At 31.2% G+C, this 20,214-nt stretch overlaps 2 protein-coding genes across 6 annotated transcripts; one reads left to right on the top strand and one right to left on the bottom strand.

Annotated features, from left to right (window-relative positions):
- On the top strand, nucleotides 1-2,339 carry LOC108470953 (uncharacterized). Its single transcript, XM_017772528.2, has 8 exons — nucleotides 1-361; nucleotides 535-627; nucleotides 872-1,080; nucleotides 1,161-1,305; nucleotides 1,405-1,477; nucleotides 1,550-1,696; nucleotides 1,788-1,913; nucleotides 2,001-2,339. Exons 1-8 carry the CDS (start codon nucleotides 120-122, stop codon nucleotides 2,088-2,090), a joined length of 1,125 nt encoding a protein of 374 aa, XP_017628017.1. The 5' UTR covers nucleotides 1-119; the 3' UTR covers nucleotides 2,091-2,339.
- LOC108471039 (uncharacterized) lies at nucleotides 2,177-5,380 on the bottom strand. Of its 5 annotated transcripts, none has more exons than XR_001869476.2 (4): nucleotides 4,931-5,373; nucleotides 4,397-4,584; nucleotides 3,097-3,458; nucleotides 2,177-3,022 (listed from the first exon to the last, which is right to left on the bottom strand). XR_001869476.2 is itself a non-coding variant. In XM_017772642.2 (2 exons), exons 1-2 carry the CDS (start codon nucleotides 5,268-5,270, stop codon nucleotides 4,416-4,418), a joined length of 495 nt encoding a protein of 164 aa, XP_017628131.1. In that variant the 5' UTR covers nucleotides 5,271-5,366; the 3' UTR covers nucleotides 4,184-4,415. The 5 variants fall into 5 exon arrangements, 1 of the variants encoding a protein (XP_017628131.1); XR_001869469.2 differs by having other exon boundaries at nucleotides 4,397-4,570; nucleotides 4,931-5,372; XR_001869483.2 differs by having other exon boundaries at nucleotides 3,097-3,420; nucleotides 4,397-4,570; nucleotides 4,931-5,371.
- Between the last annotated feature and the right edge of the window lie 14,834 nt (nucleotides 5,381-20,214).

The following is a 20,214-nucleotide window of genomic DNA, read 5'->3' as shown; positions in this document are numbered from 1 at the left end:
CAACACCCAACATTGGTTAATAATAACACCCCCTTTCCCTTTGTTAACCACTAGTTCTAAGGGTCCTCCCAATGCAGAAGCAACTGCCAACACCCACTCCCCTTGTTTCTCTCGGCTAAATGCTAATGGCAGCAGCAACGTTCAACTCTCTCACCCTCCCCTTCTCCAAACCAGAATTCCCATTCTCCTCCATTGCAAGAACCCATGTTCCCACCCCCACTCTCAACCTTTCTTGGTTCAGGCCTAATGGCTTCCTTCTATGCTCCCTTTCAAGTGATCACCCCACCACCGCCACGGGTGGCCAACTTCACCATAAGGCCAACACCAACAGCACCGACCCTCAGCCTCAAATTCATACTTGGTACTCTTTTGTATCTTTTTTCTTTCTCTTTCTACTTGATCTGTTTTTAACTTTTTAGCTTTCTAGAGGGAATTTTGCTGTTGCCTTCTAAGGATGGTAAATTATGATTTAAAAAACCCTAAATTTTTCTTTAATTTTTTGATGTTGTTGCATTGTATCTATTGTTTCTGTAGTACATGGAACTGGAAGGGCTATTCTATTCGCTATCAGTGTTCTGGAAGTAGCGGTCCTGCCTTGGTTTTAGTACATGGTTTTGGAGCAAACAGGTCTGCATAATTGAATTTTTCTTCTCATTAGCAAACAAGTGATTGGTTTCTGTGAATTGCAACATTGCTCAATATAGTTCTGCTTTTTGTATTTTCATATTGTCCATTGCATGCATGTGCAGTTTGTTTATGCATGTTTCAGATGTGCATCAATTATTGCTTGTTTCAAAGGTTTCCTTTAAATAACTTGATTCCATGTGTTTATGCTTAATTGTCAGTTCTTCTAATGTCTTGCTTACTACAGTAATCATTGGAGGAAAAATATTCCTGTTCTAGCAAAATCACATAGGGTATATGCAATTGATCTTATTGGCTATGGATACTCGGACAAACCGAATGCTCGTGAAGTTGGGGACTCATTCTATACATTTGAGACTTGGGGTTCCCAATTGAATGATTTTTGTAGCAGTGTGGTTAAAGACAAAGCTTTCTTTATTTGTAACTCTATTGGAGGTAATTTCCCTTGGTGTTTTAATACATTTTATGCTTGATGCTTAAGTTATGTTGGTATAATAATGGGTGTCATCATGTAGGACTGGTTGGCCTTCAAGCTGCAGTCGCAAAGCCGGAGATCTGTAGGGGTTTATTCCTATTAAATATCTCTCTGCGCATGCTTCATGTCAAAAAGCAACCATGGTTTGGAAGACCTTTCATAGCGTCATTTCAGAGTTTGCTTAGGTAAAAAAACGATATGGAACCATTTTTATTTTTCCATTCATGTTTAGAAATGTTGCACTAGCCATATCGATTTTTCAGGTAGTAATGATATCTTGGCAGGAACACTGCAGTCGGCAAACTTTTCTTCAGATCCGTTGCCACACCGGAGTCTGTTAGAAGTATTCTTTGTCAGGTAGTATCCTATGATGACTTTTGTAAGAAATGAATCAATCTTTGCTTGATTGCTTCTGGTGTTTCATTTCAGTGTTACCATGACACCTCTCAAGTGACCGAAGAACTAGTTCAGATTATCCTACATCCAGGACTTGAAACTGGCGCTGTTGATGTTTTTCTTGAGTTCATATGCTACTCAGGTGGTCCCCTGCCTGAGGAATTACTTCCGCAGGTTGAAGTAAGTTTCTTAAACTGATTTCTCGTATGCCGTCTTCTTTTCCCTTCAGTTTCCATGTTAGTTTATGTTGCTTGTTTCTCTCTTTTTGCAGTGTCCTGTCTTGATAGCATGGGGTGACAAGGATCCATGGGAAAGCATCGAACTCGGAAGAGCCTACGGGGATTTTGATACCGTAGAAGACTTTGTCGTCCTCCCCAATGTTGGCCACTGCCCTCAGGTTTGCTCTCTCATGAAATTATGGTTCGGCAGGTTTTTCTGTTAACAAATATGATAATTCATTGCTGTATTACTGATGTGCATGCAGGATGAAGCTCCACATCTTGTGAATCCACTAGTAGAATCATTCGTGTCTCGCCATTCTAAATCTCCGGCTAATGCTTCCACAACCATTTGAACAGACGGTGGAGCTTTTGTTGCTGCTCCTTTATCCAGTATAGATATATCACAATGTTCCTTTGCAAAGGCTATCGTAAGCTCCCACACTGTACATAATTTATATAGCATGTCAAAAAGCAACCCAAAGTTCTCTTTATGAATTCCTTTTACATGTACCATAATGTTGCATTTCAATGCCTGACCAATTGTATTCAAATAGTTAAGCAAATTTTTTAGAAGAGTATGGTACAAGATGATTTTTTTTAAATATGTGTACAGAGATCTGGTTTTTTAAAAGAATGATACAGCAAGTCCTATATCATCTTTTCTATTCACCCCAAAGAATGAACTAACAGAGAATGTACTTGTGCTGCAAGTGTTCCTTTATAATACTGCACTCTAGGAATGGATGCTTCTCTTTCACAAAATGTTCGTCTTGAGCACAGATGAATTCAAGGTTCTCAATTCTTCAGTTACTCCCAAGCACAGAATTGGAGTTTCGAGGGTTTTTCTTCGTACAACCAATCTGGGATCTGTTAGGCTGCTCCTGTAGTCCACTTGCATGTGGATCCTCTTTTAGAGTTAACCCTTTGAAGAATCAATTCATCAGGAAGGGTCTTCCACCTCATTATCTGCATGATTTTCATACCAATCCAGTTCTGAACTAACGGTTTCTCCTCTATTGCATAACCATCCACCAAAGAGGAATCCATCGAATTATCTTTATTACAACTAGGCACAAAAGCTACATTGTTTTCAGCTAAGGCTGTGGAACCTCCTTGACTCGGCTTCATGTTCCCCATGAATCAACTATAGTATTTGATCGATCTAGTCTTTGACATTGATCTCCTCAGCCTCAAAGTTAAAGTCATCTTCAGACGAGTTACATCTAAGATGGTTACTGCTTCTTTGCTTGCCAGCCAAGTTTCCTTCCTCATCCACCAGAGTCATCTGAATATAACAAAAACAAGCATTATCAGCAACAATAATCAGCACATTCTTTTCATTTGCAAAAAGAATAGTACCTTTTTTAACCTTGACATTGTTAAGATCTACATTGTTCTCCCTTAGAAATGAAATGAAGTTGTTAAAGCTTTCGTTAAAGTTTTCTTCTAACGAACGGTAATGTCCACTGTGTGGCCAAACTGCCTTAAGGACGCCATTGTCAACAACTAATCTTCCAGCAGCAATGGTAGCACCACCTGCCAAGAAACTCGAATTTTGAAATGTACCCTTTTTCTTCACACCAATACAAGATCTTCGATGTACTGAGGACAAAAAACCATTTAGCACCACCAGTTTCTTCGAGAGTATGGACAGGCTTCCCAGTTTGCTTGTATACGAACTACCTGTCTACCACCATAACTTCATAAGGCTTCCTTCCTATCTGTATAGTGGATAAATATTAATTCAGTAACATTTCGAATATAAATCAAGGTAGACTTCATAAGGCTTTCAAATATAAAGGCGAGTAGCCGAACCCGGATGTCTTGGTTCGGGTCAGGATTTTGGTTGCTTCGGGGATAAAACTGGGGTTTTGTTGAGGAGAGCAACTGTAAGGCGAGAACGAGAAGGAAAGGAAGAAGAAGAAGAAGTGAGGGCACGGCTTAAAAGGGTTGATAGAGATCATCGGGCATCGACGAAAGCCATTTTCCGGCAACGCTGGTTCTATCTCATAATAAGCTTTGTTTCTTCGACACTACTAGATTGAGATTGTAAAAAAGACCACAAGTTCACCGATTTATTGTTTAAAAAACAGAAATTTTGTGTCATATCATATCATATACTTCCTTCTTTTGATTTAATTTCTTATTTGTGTATCCAATTTTAAAATTCGAATCTATATAAAGATTGAATTCTTGAAATTTTTAATTATTGGCTTTCTTAATTCAAAGTAGAATTGTCGATGTATCAAAGACCCGATTGTTAGGTCCGAACTTGAAAAATTATGTTAGTAGGTTTGAGTCCTAATTATTATATCAACTCACTTAATTTCTAAACTTGTAATAGTACCCCAATATATACAAAACATTTGACAAATCTAAAATAACCAAACCAAAACAAATGACATTCTAAACTGCAATTGGATATTAAATAAATCAAAATTGAAAATTTTCCATTAAAAGATGAATAACATAAATGAAGAAAATAATATTTAATAAATTTAAATCAACAAAATCAAAACGAATCACAAATGAAATTGGAGATTAAATAAATGAAAATTGAATTTTACTAATAACAAGAAATGCAAACCTTTTACCAGGAACTCATTCTTTATATAAAAACATTGAAAATTCGTATCGAGCTCGAACTAAAAAATCTTACCCGAGGTTCTAAATGAGACTTATTTTCTGCAAAAACCATGGGTTTTCAGCTTTCTCCGCAATTCATCTGCCTCGTCATGCTTCCCAGCTAACATTCTCTGCAAAATGGCGTGAAGAACTGGAAGGATTGCCTCTAGATTCCCTTCTGAGTACTTCTTGATTCGGGCTTCCAGCTCTGGCACCAAACAACTAACAAAGTCAAACAATATAAGTAAGAAACAAACTATCACTTGCTTTGCTCATTATCCAAACAAATATATATATCATGATTTAGTTTCCCTTCCTTTCTCAACAACCAAACAAATAATTTCCAAATAAAAAAATAAATAAATTCGAGCAAAGGAGAAGTACAGATTAAATCCTCAGACCCAGTTTAAGACTTTTTACCAGACTAACATGAACATAACAAACCAATAAAATAAAAATCAAACTTGTTCATTCATCTTGACCCTTTCTCATCATCTAAATAAAAAACACAAGAAACAAATTGCCAAATAGAAGCCCGAATCCAATATTTTTTTAAACCATTTTTTACCTTTATCATTCATATGCACAACAGGCAAAGCAACATCCTCGACATGGCCTTCCGCTACTGAAGCAGATTCTGTAACAGGGTCAGGCTTCTTTTCAACGGGAGAATCCGATTCGGATGAGTGCAGCCTGAGTCGAGACCGAGTCGAAGCGGCGAGTGGGGTGAACGAGTGAACTGGGTTTTGGCTGGTTTTGGTACAAGAGTGAAGAAAATTGTGAGTGGTGAGTGAAATGCCTCTAAACAAAACCCTTTTCATGGCTTCCCAAAAAAAAGAAGGTTTTAGTATCCGAGTGTCTCCCCGTTCAAAGTTGTTCAGTGTTTCTTTGATTTCATTTGGGGGCATAGATTTAGGGTTTCTTACCTGCCGAGGACAAATGTTTGTTGGCTTTGGGTTGTTATTGAAGACTTAGTGTATTGGATGAACTTTTTTTTAAAAATCTCTTAAAAGCAAAGAAGCATACGTATCATTGGCATAATTTTTTTAATTTTTAGCATGAATTTTTTTAGAGATGAAAAAATAGTAAATTTTAGTTTTTTCAGTTAAAAAGTACTTTTGGCTGTTATTTTTTTTTAATTTTACTTTTAACTTAAAATATGTTTGATGCTATTATTTTATATTCTCTTTCTTGGTTATTTAATATGAATTTTACAAATGTGTTAAAAGTATTAATTAAAAATAAAAATATTTTTAAAATAATATAATTGTGTCAATATCTAATTACAAATATTTAATTATTATATTTAAATATTTAAATATAATTTATATATTCTAATTAAATTTAATAAATAATTAATATTAATTACTTAGAAATATTTAAAATTAATATTATATATTAAAATATTAAAATAAGTTATAATTTATATTTTTACTAAAATATCATAATATTAACTGATTTGAATATTATTTAAATACATATTTGTTATTTTATAATATCATGTCTAAAATAGACATTTTACTTTTCAAAAGCACTTTTTGACAGCAATATCAAACACTTAAATTTTTCCAAAACACTTCTCAAAAATACTTCTCAAAAGTACTTTTTCACAGCACTTTTCAAAATCAATGAAGAACTGGCCCTTAGAACCCACCATTGGTTATGGCTGTTATAATGGACCAATTTCAAGTTTTCATTGGGAAGGCCCAGGCCAGTTTTCTTCTTTTTCAAATTAGTGCCTCTATTATTAAATGGATCAATTTAATCACTATATTAAAAAGTCTAAATTTGTTGCAAAGTTAACATTTACTATATACAAAATATTTTGAATTTTTTTTTCAATTGAACTTCAATTCCAAACAAAATGTGTTAAGTCACTAAAACCCCCCAAATAGCTCTGCTTCTCCTATTACTAAACTATTCTGTTTTGCTCCATATTCTAACCCACCACCTAAAGATCTCATTTTGGAAAGTAAGCCAGATAAATGTGTTAAGCCGGAAAGTAAACCAACACCTAAATATCTCATTTCGTATAAATGTACCATCGAGATTTTTGAATATTGTCAAATGAAACAACTTCAAAATGTATTAACCGTTTTTGGCAAGAATATCAAGTTAGCTATGCATCCTAGTCCTATTGAATATCTGGTTTTGATGCATTCATTTAATGAAGCATGAAAACTCTTTGAGGTTGTTCATTATGTAACCCGGGTGGGAATTTGTAAATGACCTCGAAAGTTACGCCTCGGTCATTCAGTATCTTCATGAGAAGAACTTCCACAAGGAAGGGACGACTCTTTTCGTGACTGTGATAGAGATTACAAACTTCATTATAAGTTTTTATCATAACTACTCATAGCCCCTCCCTAACCCTTAAATAGGAGGATAATACGTTTCAGCGCACTTGAATCTATGCCCTCTTATACTAATAATAATGTCGATACTAATCGAATCAAAATCTAATAGATACAAAATCTAGACACCATAAATAAATATATTAATGGAAATATAATGGACCTTATTGATGAAGAAGTTAAATTTTATTCAGCAACCATACTCAAGGCCCATCTAACAATCTTTTGATGATCCATTTTATGTCCAAAATTAAGTCCTTTTTCGTTTTAAGGCTCATAATCATACGGAAGTACCAGCTAATGGTAAAACATGGAACTACATTAATTAGGATACAAACAATTTAGGGATGACAAATTCAAAATAGCTATATTGATTTTGATCTGATTCATTTTGAATGGAGTGAATTTTTTCGTTGAATTTTGTTTTGGACAGTGGATATAGAACGATTATAATAATTGTTTGTCCCATCTCGTTTCACTATATAAAATTACATTTTTATCTTTATATATATAATTATTAAGACAGTAAAACGTATTAATGTATTAAAAAAAATCATGAAAGTGGTAATGAAAGTGATAATGATAATCAAGATCATACATTAATAATGAAACAAAATTAGTGGTGGAGTAAAACATACCCGCTATGGAATGATGATAGATTTAACAAAATCACCCTACCCCACTCTATTAGGGCAATTCATTAATCAAATGGAAGAAGCATCACTAAGCACAATATCATGCAAATCAGTTAGATTTTTTTCTTAATTAGGTAAGTGTTTGAGAGTGTGTTGCCAAATTAAGAGATAATTAAAAAGATAATTCAACCCAAAAAGAAAATAGGGTTTTGACCCATGACTCTTTTTCTTTTTTTTCTTTTTTAATTCTTTTTGATTTTGAACAACATATCTCAACATATGAAAGACCAATGCATGTAACTATTCATCTCCATATCCTCTCAAAAAATTATATTCCCACAATGCCCAATCACCTTTCATTTAAACCCTATGGATGCTATGACTAAAGTTTTTAGAATTGAACTGATGATTGAATTAGTCAAATTATCAATTCATCAATTTAACCGATTTGATTAGTTCAATCGGTCCATTCAATTCGATCAAATAAATTATTAAAAAAATCATTTAACAAAACTTAAAAATCTGATTCAAATTCAATCGGACCATACTAGTTCAATCCCCTTCTTCGAATAAATACCTTAACCAGTTCTCGATTCGATTGTATTAGAAGGAGTGGATTGGTGTTGTTTGAATTTCCACAAGGGTCAAATTGAGAACAGAAAAAGGGAGAAAAAATGAAGATTGTATTTTGTACTATATATATTCTATTTGGTATGTATTCATTATTCTCAACATAAAAAAAACATGGTGTTATGTTATTCCGCCATTTCCAAAAAAGTCAACCTCCATTCCCACCTCTACCTATAAACATTTAGCAGCAACTACCGCAGCACATCACATGATTATATATATATATGTCATTTTTGGTTGTGGAAGTGTCTTTCATGAAGATATAAAGAGCAGGTTTGAGCCAAAGATGACTTGCTGCCACTTCACTCAACTCAGTTAAGCTACTACTGTTATATATGTATATATATATACTGTGTTACTTTTAACTCGTATTATTTTTTCAAAATATTTGTATCTTTGAATATATGAAAAGATTTGTTTTAAAAGAGTGAGTATCATTATATCAAACACATACTTGTATCTAATATTTATCTCGAGTCTCAAAAATATTGTGTGTGTGTATATATATGTGTGTGATATATGTGGTTCGTTGATACCATGAGTATAATTATAAAATATAGGATGTAATTTTATTAGAAATTAAAGTATAACCGGTTTATTGTTACAAAAACATAAATTTTGTATCATATCTTATCTTTATTCATATTTAGCACAATATCTTTCTAAAAGTTAAAATCATTATATTAGACTATTAAAATATATAATTTTATTAAATCCATATATTAAATTGAATCAAAAAATAATATAGGTACCACATATATTAAATAAATTAAAAAATAATATAGGTACCACATTAAAAAATGTATCAAACTCGGTACGAATAATATATTAAACCAATAATATATCTATACTATCATTCAATTTAAAAAAATTAAAAATCATACTTTTTACAAAATAAATTATATTATATAAATATGTTTTTATCTTCTTATATTTTTATCTAAACTCAAAAAAAATCTACAAAAATAAAATTTAAATCTCCAACTTTATCATTTGACATAATTTTTAATAAATATATACTTTTAAACATTGTTTTATCGTGATCTAATATTTTTAATAAAATATATTTATCACTTGATAAATTTATTTCTTTTTAAAATTATATAATCCGTTAAACATGTAATGGCCTAAATTCAAGGTTATCAAACAAAGTGGTTTCATAACCACAAATCTGATTTAAAGAGAAATTTATTTTAATATTTTTGCATGAATATTGATATGATAGGAAAATCGTATGAAAATATCGATAGAAAAATTTAACCGATTTAGTGATTAGTTAGAAAAAAAATTTATTGAAGAAATCGGGTAAAAACAAGGTATCGAGAGTCGAAAATATTTTTCATAAATATTTATAAAATGTTAGTGATGTGATATTATTTTTTTTTTAAATTTCATTAGGAAATTTTAATGTTTGGGTAGTTAATTAAATGAAAAGAACTAAATTGCAAAAGGTGCAAAAGTTGCTAGAATGATTAAATAGCTTATGTGTCTAATGAGAAAAGATTTAAAAAGCAATTAGACCCAAAATTTATTTGGGCTGGACGGTAAGGGCATGAAATCAGCTGGAAAATTGATGATTTAAGGACAAAATTAGAATATTGCATAATCAACAAAATAAAGATAGGACTAAATAGGAAATATCTTGATTTCTCTTTATTTTTCTTCATTTTTCTTCATTCTCATCGGCCAAAACACCATAGGAGGAGTTCTTTAAGTTGGTATTTCATAATTTTTGCACCAAGTAAGTTAATCCTTACCTATTTCTTGTAATTTTTGTATTTCTAAGACTTTTACAACTAGGGCCTACTATTAAATTCATTAGTTTTTGATTTTATGGATGAAATTGAAAGTCACCATGGTTGAGTGCTGTAAGTTTATGATGAAATAGCATGAAATTAAAGCTTTAATTTGTTTATGAGATGATTTTATTAGGTAATTTCAATAGAATTTGATTTTTAGGACCTAATTGTGAAAATGTTTGTAATTAAAATCTAGTGCTAAAATTCTAATTCCCAAAGGTTATAAAGTAGTCTAAGGTGATATAATTAAGTGTTAATTAAGAAAAATCAGCTCAATTGAGAGACTAATTGAGTAGGGACGAAATTATCATTTATTAAAAGCTTAGGGAAAAAATGACAATAAACATCTTGCACTAAAACAGTTTTGGACAGCAACAGAAGGCTAACTTTGAAAAATCACCATAAATTGTGGAAATTGAATTAGAAGATGAACAAAATATAGAATTAAAGCTTATTGAGTCTAATTTCTCATAGAAGAAATGATGTAAGCAATAGAATTGTAAATCATGAGATATAATAAAATTTGTGAGACAATGTCAGAGTAAATTCAAGTTTCCCTGTTCTGACTTTAAAAAATTATAAAAAAATAAATAAAAAAAATTATGGGCTTAAATTTATATGTTTAGAATCCTGAATCAGTCTATTTTCAATAGAAACAAACGGGAACATCATACAAATCCTGTATGAAGAGATGATTAATTTTTAGGGAAGAAATGTTAGAACGGTCAAACAGCAGAACAGGAGTGAATTTAAAGAAGAAACTGTACTGATTGGCTAAATCAAAAATTCTGAAATTTCTGAAATTTTTATGGTAAGAAGATATGTGATTATAGTTTCAGGGAAAATTAACGGATCCTAATTTGAAGTTCTGTAACTCAAGATAAAAATAATTTAGTTATTATGACTCAAGTAGACAGCTTTAAATGAACTATAAATAATAGTAGAACTATAAAGAATGTTGCATATGAACATAAAATGTATTAAATTGATAATTAAATTTATTTATTTAGATCCAGAAAATTCAAATACGAAGCTAGATCGAGGAAAGGAAAAAGTTCGAGATTAGTATATTTTTGTATACAAACAAGTATCGAGGTAGGTTCGTATAATTTGAATTATATTATTAAATACTTGAAATGTATGTTGTTGATGTAAATATGATTTGAATGTTCATTATATGAAAATTGATGAAACATTAATATATTTGATAAAAATGGGGAAGAAATCCCGGTAAAATATATCTCTGAAAAGGAATTAACTGTAAAAAGGATCTAGCTCGGATGGGTGATCCTATCTTAATATAGCCTGCCCGAAGAATGTGTAAAATGGATTTAACCCGAACGGGTAATCCAAATTAGAGTCTGAATTTAGCCTGGACTGTTAATTTAGATCTAAACTCATTAGAGTAATTGTTGTTGTAAGGGATTTAGCCTGTACTGGTAAACCCGACAATACTCTATGAGTTTATATTACAGGAGATTTAGCCTGAATTAATAATCCCGTTGTAAGAATGAGGTTTGCGGGAGTTTGCTCTCTGAAATGAAAATGTGTTCAAATGAATATGAATTGACGAACCCGAAAATTACACACTAAAAATGTACCTCTGAAAATCCATAAAAAATTTCGAAAAATTTAACAGAATAAATATAGAAAAATAATAAGGGAATATCAATCATAGTATATATTATTGATACATGAAAATTATTGAACTAACTTGAATGTTGAGTTTGTGTATGGTAGGGTAATAACGCATTAAATGGATATATAAATGTTTATTTCATTATATTGAAACTATTAGTTAAGTATAATTCTTGTTACATGAGCTTACTAAGCACAAAGTGCTTCTCTTGTTTCTTTTTCCCCTGTTCTGTAGTGTTAAGAGCTCAGAAGTCAGATTCGTTCAGAGACAAATCACACTATCAACCTCAAGATTTCGATATATAAAAAAATTTTATTTTGGAAATCAATGACATTTATAAGCCAATAAAGTAAATGTTAATGTGAAATGAATGTAAGTCAGCCATTGGTATGACTAACAAATCTTGGTTTCGTTATGTGATGAAGTTATCTTATAAAAATGCATGAATCTATCTTAAAAATATGTTGAATTGGATTGATTGATGTGGAGTGGTTTCAGTTTAAAATTGCAGGGAAAGTCAGATGTCTATAAAGGGGTTATATTGAGTTAAAAAATTAAAAATTAATTCGTAAACTCCAGTAATACCTCGTACCCTATTCCGGCAACGAATACGGGTAGGGGGCGTTACAAAACATTTTACACTAGTTTATTGATTTTCAAATTTTACTATTTACCTTTTAGATTTATGATATTTATATTTAACAATACTATTTATTTTAAATAATTTAAATTACATTCAAAGTTAAACTATAAGTAAAATTACATGTCGATTATTCAACTTTAAAAAGTTACAAAATATTATTTAATTATTCAAAATTTTTTATTTAAGTCGCTGAGCTGTTGAAATCATTGTTACATGGTCTTTTCTATTCTCATCGCCTACACCAATCGAAAGCTCTAATTCATTTTCTTTTCTATAGTTTTTTTTTTAGAAAACAACTTTGAACATCATTAATCTATGAACATCATGGGATTTGAATCCTAACCAAGTGATAGCCAAATACCAGGTATGCTAAGGTAAGGTAAGGCATATAACTCATTAGTTAAAAGGTTCGATAATCCGCAGGCACAACATACATAATTAATATTTCCAACAAGACTAATAGTGACACATTTCTTATGAGTTTGCAAGTTGTATTTATTGTTGTATATAAAATTTTGTTGGATCCAAAATTGATATTTTGTAAAGGTAAGGCGTTTATAGAAAACTTTCTTAAAAATAATTATTTCCCTTCCGTGTGCAGAAGGATCAAAAAATTCAATATCTTTACTTGAATGAAACAATCAAAAGCTCTAATTCATTTTCTTTTCTATGGTTTTTTTTCTTCATAAAACAACGTTAAACATTATGAATCTATGAATCAAAATCCAAACGATTTTCTTATCCAATCTTTAACAAACATCAAATCAACTTGGCCTCTAAAATATGTTTCTCTACAGATTGATGGGTACTAGAGGTGTGCATAGGGCGAGCCGGGCTAGGCCCAACTAAAAAATTAGGCCCATTTGCTATGCTCAGGTCAGCCCGACAAAAAAATTGGCCTAAAATTTTGCCCAAGCCTGACCCAAATAAAAATGTTAAAAGCCGAGCCCAACCCAGCCCGCCAATATTAATTTTGACATTATTTTTATATAATTTTAAAATATATATAAACCATCAAAAATATTAAAAACATCAAAATAAACTCTTCCTATCCTATGGCATGCCATCTATATCCGTCTCAGTCTTATACAGTTAATAGGGTTTAATTTCACATATCAAATATAACCAATATCCAATTATCATATTTGCACATATATTTTTATTTCAATTCAAATCATTAATACATTTATAATATATATATCAATTCAATCCACTCAATCAACTTTAATTCAATTCAATGTCAAAATGCCAATTACTCACCTCAACCACTTACCATATGTATTAGATCAAAATATAACAATTAATAACTAGGTTCAGATTATATAAATATAAAACATAAATTTTGAGCTATTCATCGTCGACTTATCTTTTCTCTTTTTAGTTAAGGATTAAGGTACGACGTTAGCTACGGAATTAAAACAATTAAAATTCATCAATACAACACTTTAATCTCATATTTTCATTCAAATTCCACTTTAAACTAAATTTAACTTCCTATTTCACTTAAATCCATAAATTTCAAAATTTTCATAATTTAGTCCCTATTACTCAAAATTTACAATTAGTTCTATAATTTAATCCTTTTTCATTTCTAACTTAAAATCTATCAATTTAATCCCTAATACTAAAACTATTCAACATTAACAATACTTAAAAACTTAATAATTGCTAAAATTTCGACATGGGTCGGGTAGTACTTAACACCGAGATTCCAAAAAAATCAAAATTACAAGAAAAATAGACTAAATTGACTAACCAATTGAACTTGGAAACTTTTGAAGCCCTTAGCCGTGAGTTCTCTTTCTTTTTCTTCTTTCTCTTTTTCTTTCTTTTTTTCCTTCTAATTTGTTTAGCTTATATCTTTCTTTATTTCTTTTATTACTTATTTTTTATTATAATTATATAATATATATACTTAATACTTAAGATTTCATATTATAATATATATAATAAATTTACAAATATCTTATCTAATGCCGCCTCACTAAAGAACAATGGTAAAATTCTTTATTTAGTCACTTTAATTATTCTTTAATTTATAATTCAACATTTTCTCTTTACGCAATTTAATCATTATATCTAATTACTCTTAATTCATGAAATTTCACTTAACCAAAACCTAACTAACCACACAACTAGCTTCGTAAATATTTAAAAATATTTACGACTCCAATTTACGAAAACGGAATCTCAGGAATACACTTTTAGACACCCCTGACTATCGGGTCATTACAACCCTTTCCATGGAGTCAAAAAAAAACCGGTGTCACCTGACAGTCTGATGGCACTGGCTTGATAGCCTACCGCCAATTTGACTTGTCAGTTAAGGGCTCGAGTTCCAATACCCGAATTTTAAAATACCAATTTTTTTCAACTTTAAGTTTTTAAAAAATATAATATAAATATTATTTATTAATATTATAAAAAAGGGTTGGTTTGGCACAGTTTAGTTTGTCCTCGTTGACACGAATTTTCTAGTTTTTTTTTTTAGTTTCTTGCGATTTGGTTGGCTTTCTTGCGAAGATTCAAACGCGATTGAATAGGATCTCTAATTTTGTTTGGTTGGCTTTTCGAAACACTATTGCTGACTTATGGCACTCGATTGGAGGTATTGCCATTTTCAATTTAGGCAAAAAGCAATATTTGTTTAAATTCTTTTATGCAGTTGATATGAACAAGGTGTTAGAAGAATGTCGTGGCTTTTCAATAACCACTTGTTACTACTGCATAAACTACAATTAAGTGAAGATCCACTTACCATCACTATGAATTATGTTGTATTTTGGATTCAAATCAATGACTTGCCCTTAGGGCTTATTTCGGAAACAATGGCAAGACAATTTGGATCGTATTAGGGTGAGTTCTCAGAGTACGATAATAGGATCCCATATTTGGGATTGCAACAGTATATAAGAATAAAAGTATTTCTAGATGTGCTATTTGCTCTTAAACAGAAAAAAAAAAGGGTAAGTACCCAAATTTGACTGGGCCTTAATAAGTAAAAGCCCAAAATAATTCGACCCAATTGCCATGTCATATGTTAGCAGTTTCTATTTAAACTTATCAATTTATATGTTTATTTGCCATGTCATATTAAGACAACATAACGAATGTTTGAAAAAAAAATACTTATAATTATAATGTTCGGAGTAAGATTTTTAATTAAAAAAATTAAATCATTTTTAATTCTTTAAATACATAAATTAGATCTCAAATTTTAACTTCTTTTTCTTTACTCACTATCCAAGCCATCTCAAAATTTTGATATTGAAACGACTTTAGAGTTTACAACTCTCTAAGATGGTGATCATCATCATCATTTAATTGAAGGAATAGATATATGCATATATATCATCAATTACTCAATAATACTCAAACATTGACTTGAACCAAAGTTCCATTACATTCAAGTATTTGGCTTGAATGATAAGAATAGATGAAAATCTTGTTCAAAGATTAAGATACTTGAATTACAAATGTGATGATCTAATGTTACACTACACGATGAGAAAACAATAGCTTGATAATGATGATCATGAAGCAACAGCAGCTGCATATGGTTAAAGCTAGAAATTTTTTTTAGAGAAGGCCAAAATTAAATTATAATTTTTACAATAGTAAAAATACAATTTTATCATTTTTAAATGATTAAATTAAATTTTTATCATTTTTAAGAAGAGTCAAAGTGTAATTTTACCTTTACTAATTCAAAATTTTAAAATAAATTAATGACATAAAGACAATATTTTCCATTTTGGGGCAGGGCTAAACCACTGCCTTGGTTACCCTCCCCCACCCCCTCTTTCCTGTGTGTCTGATAACCGACTCTGTGTTGCTCCCTACTTCACGTTGATAACAAATACAACATCGCGATCACAGCTTCATCCCACGCCTGTGCAATCATACTCAAACAAAGGACATTCTACGCACCAAAAATTATTAATATATTTTAAATTATTAATTTTGATTCAAAAGTCTTCCAACAAAATTATCCATTCATTATAATATTTTTCTATAAAATTAAGGAAACTGTTTGAATAAATATATATTAAATGGTGTGCCAATATTTTAATATTTACTAATAAATTATTATTTTTAATTGAAGTTTTAAGCATTAAATTTGGATATCATGTGAGGGATGAAGGGAAAATAGCTCATGGGAGCCACATACTAATAACCATTTAGTTTTTGTGTTGGTACTTATACGAACTTGTTGGGCAGACAATTTTTTTGTCTTTGCTCAGTAAAGGTATTACGAAATCGCAAGTGCAGTAAGCACTGACAAATGCAAAAAACCTTAAACAACTAACCATATCCAAAAACAACCATATCAGAACTCCTTCAACAAATGTTGCTCACATGTTAGCAGAGCAAACACCAGCATCGTAGCTACTTAATATACCAGAAACAACAAACCATACATTTGAATACTAATAATCAATGCATACTATACTCACCACCAAGAGAATTTTTAAATCCTAGTGATAATTATGTGTTTGGCGTTTTTGTTTGTCAACAGAGGAAGAAGTCTAAGCGCAGTGTTAAAATTTATAACAAAGAAAACATAAATGATAATTAAGAAGACTTTATTTATTAAGCCATTTTTTTACGATTCATAGAAGAGGTATAAACAAAAACATTCTATATCTTCTTTACATGGATATTACATAAACAAAAGTTCTTATATCTAACTCTTTTTTTTTTTTTCTGATTTTGTTGCATATATAACGAGTTACAACGTTAAATTTAACGCATTGCTTCTTCATCGTGGCGATTATAGCTTCAGCCCTACAAAACATCCGCTGCCCGTAAAATGCATCAAGCAATATTTCGTAAGTGTAAACATTAGGCTCGATGCCTTTCTTCAGCATTCCAGAGAAGACAACGAGACCTTCCTTTAACAATTTTTGCTTACAAAATAAATTAATGACAGTGTTGTAGATGACGACATTAGGATGAGGATATTTTTCTTCCAACTTCTTAAGAATCTTAAGAGATGCATCAAATTTCCAATAATACTATACCCTTTGATTATGATACTGCAAGTAGTTATAGTAGAAACTATACCAGTTTCATTCATTTCAGCAAACAATTTGACAGCCTCATCAACTTTTCTTTCCATGCAAAACCCATCCATCACAGTAGAAAAAGTAATAACAGTTGGTTGAAATCCTCTTTTTATCAGTTTGCCCCAAACAAATAAAGCAGAATTAAGTTGACAAAGCTTACAGTATGCGTCAATCTACATGTTGAAAATAGCAGTATTTAGCTTGAAGTCTCTAACTTTCTATTTTCCCACAGCATTACTACAAAAGCTTTTCATATTTTTGAAACTTCAAACAAGATAATTAAAAACCCATATCCTAACCTCACAACCTTTCAGTTCAATAAAAAATTAGCAGAATCTGCTAAGAAGCACCACTTTACCACAATTATTTTTCTCTGTGGGAAAATGAAAAGATGGAACTTCAAGCCAAATACTGCTACTTTCAACATGTGGATTGACACATACTGTAAGCTTCGTCAACTTAATTCTGCTTTATCTGTTTGGGGCAAACTGATAAAAACAAAATTTCAACCCACTATTATTACTTTTTCTACTGTGATAAATGAGTTTTGCATGGAAAGAAAAGTTAATGAGGCTGTTAAATTTTTTTGCTGAAATGAATAAAACTGATATAATTACCACTATAACTACTTACAGTATCATAATCAAAGGTTATAGTATCATTTGCGAATTGGATGCATTTGTTAAGATTCTTAAGAAATTGGAAGAAAAAAGCCCTCCTTCTAATGTTGTCACCTACAACATTGTCATTTATTCATTCTGTAAGCAAGGATTGTTTAAGGAAAGTCTCGTTGTCTTCTCTGAAATGCTGAAAAAAGACATCGAGCCTAATGTTTAGACCTACGAAATATTACTTGATGCATTTTACGGGCAGCGAATGTTTTGTAGGGCTGAAGCTATGATTGCCACGATGAAAAAACAACGCATTAAATTTAACGTTGTAACTCGTGATATATGTAACAAAATCAGAAAAAGAGTTAGATATAAGAACTTTTGTCATGTAAAAAAGATATAGAACGTTTTTGTTTACACCCATTCTATGAATCGTAAAAAAATGACTTAATGAATAAAGTCTTCTTAATTATCATTTATGTTTTCTTTGTTATAAACTTTAACACTGCGCTTAGACTTCTTCCTCCCCTTACAGACAAAAAACGTCAAACACAATTATCACTAGAATTCAAAAATTCTCTTGGTGGTGAGTATAGTCTGCGTTGATTATTAGTATTCAAATGTATGATTTGCTGTTTCTAGTATATAAAGTGGCTACGATGCTGGTGTTTGCTCTACTAACATGTGAGCAACATTTGTTGAAGGGGTTTTTTGATTTTTTGAGAAATTTTTGTGTATTCTATTAAGGTGTGTGGTTGTTTTTGGATATTTTTAGTTGTTTAAAGTTTTTTGCATTTGTCAATGCTTACTGCACTTGCGATTTCGTAATACCTTTACTGAGCAAAGAAAAAAATATTATCTGCCCAACAAGTTCGTATAAGTACCAACACAAAAACTAAATTAGTTATTAGTGTGTGGCTCCCATGAGCTTTTGTTTTCTTTGCTCAGTAAAGGTATTACGAAAATGCAAGTGCAGTAAGCACTGAAAAATGCAAAAAACCTTAAACAATTAACCATACCCAAAAACCACACATCCTAACAGAATACACAAACTCCTCAAAGACCAGAAAACCCCTTCAACAAATGTTGCTCACAAGTCAGCAGAGCAATCACCAGCATCCCAGGTATTTAATATACCAGAAACAGCAAACCATACATTTGAATACTCATTATCAACGCAGTGTTTAAGTTTATAACAAACAACAAAGAAAAACAGAAAGGATAATTAAGAAGTCTTTATTTATTAAGCCATTTTTTTACGATTCACATAAGGGGAGTAAACAAAAGCCTGTAATTATTCTCAAACAAAATTTACATTATAGAACTTAAAATAATGAAGGCATGCAAAATATCTAGTTTAGGTTCGTCTTCATCATGGTACAACCTTTGTTTTATTTTGATGGCTTTGAGTTTCTTAAGAAATATGTCTCCCTCGCCCTTTTAGTAAATGATTTTAATGTAAAGGCTTTTCTTGACGACGTTGGCGAAAAGAGCCATTATTGTGTTCTCCATTCTCCACCCAGACCACTTCACAAGTTTATCCGTGACCATAACGTATGCCTCATATCATTTTTTAACCTCAACCGTGTTAAATACCTCGCGGCTAGAGCAATATTTCCTAATGTACATAATATATCGAGCAACATATCTAAAGAAACAGGACTACGATAGAAATCGAATTTTATTATTTTTCCAACCACGGCTAAAGTTTCAAGAAATGGTGAGTCAATATCTAAAGAAGATGGTCGTAGTGTATTCAGTAAAATAAATTATCATAATTTAGAAAATTTAAAAAGATTAAGAGAACTTCGTGGAAAGCTTAGAAATTTTTGTAAAAAGCTTAAAGTGAAAGAAGGAAAAAGGCAGCTTGGAGATTTTCGTGGAAAGCTCATGAAGAAAGAAGGAAAACCACTCACGAAAAAGGAAGCTTAGAGGTTTTTGTGAAAGAAAGAAAAAGGAAGATTGGAAGTTTTCGTACGAGGTTTTCCTTCTTTCACCTTGAGCTTCCCACAAAAACCTCCAAACTTCTCACAAAATTCTCTTAATTTTTTTAAACTTTTTAAACTATGCTCCTTCATTTTACTGAATACTCCACGACCATCTCTTTTAAATGTTGACACACCATTTCCTGAAACTTTAGCCGTGGTTGGAAAAATAATAAAATTCGATTTCTATTGTAGTCCTGTTGCTTTAGATATGTTGCTCGATATATCGTGTGCATTAGGAAATATTCCTCAGACCGCGAGGTATTTAACACGATTGAGGTTAAAAAATGATGTGAAGACCTAAATTATGGTCACGAGTAAACTTGTGCAGTGATCCGGGTGGAGAATGGAGAACACAATAATGGCTCTTTTCGCAAACGTCGTCAAAAAAAGCCTCCACCTTAAAATCATTTACTACAAGGGCGAGAGAGATATTTCTTGAGAAACTCAAAGCCATCAAAATAAAGCAAGGGTTGTATCGCGATGA

This window comes from Gossypium arboreum, chromosome 13 (assembly GCF_025698485.1).
Source record: "Gossypium arboreum isolate Shixiya-1 chromosome 13, ASM2569848v2, whole genome shotgun sequence".
In the NCBI taxonomy this organism is placed as follows: Eukaryota; Viridiplantae; Streptophyta; class Magnoliopsida; order Malvales; family Malvaceae; genus Gossypium; species Gossypium arboreum.
Note: the sequence above shows the minus strand (reverse complement) of the source record. Positions and strands in the feature narration are given on the sequence as shown.

Coding starts and splice junctions, on each gene's coding strand:
- LOC108470953 (XM_017772528.2), top strand. CDS start 120: ATGCTAATGGCAGCAGCAACGTTCAACTCTCTCACCCTCCCCTTCTCC. Junction 1,306..1,404: donor TCATTTCAGAGTTTGCTTAG/GTAAAAAAACGA, acceptor ATATCTTGGCAG/GAACACTGCAGTCGGCAAAC. Junction 1,697..1,787: donor AATTACTTCCGCAGGTTGAA/GTAAGTTTCTTA, acceptor CTCTTTTTGCAG/TGTCCTGTCTTGATAGCATG.
- LOC108471039 (XM_017772642.2), bottom strand. CDS start 5,270: ATGCCCCCAAATGAAATCAAAGAAACACTGAACAACTTTGAACGGGGA. Junction 4,571..4,930: donor TGTGCATATGAATGATAAAG/GTAAAAAATGGT, acceptor GTTTGGTGCCAG/AGCTGGAAGCCCGAATCAAG.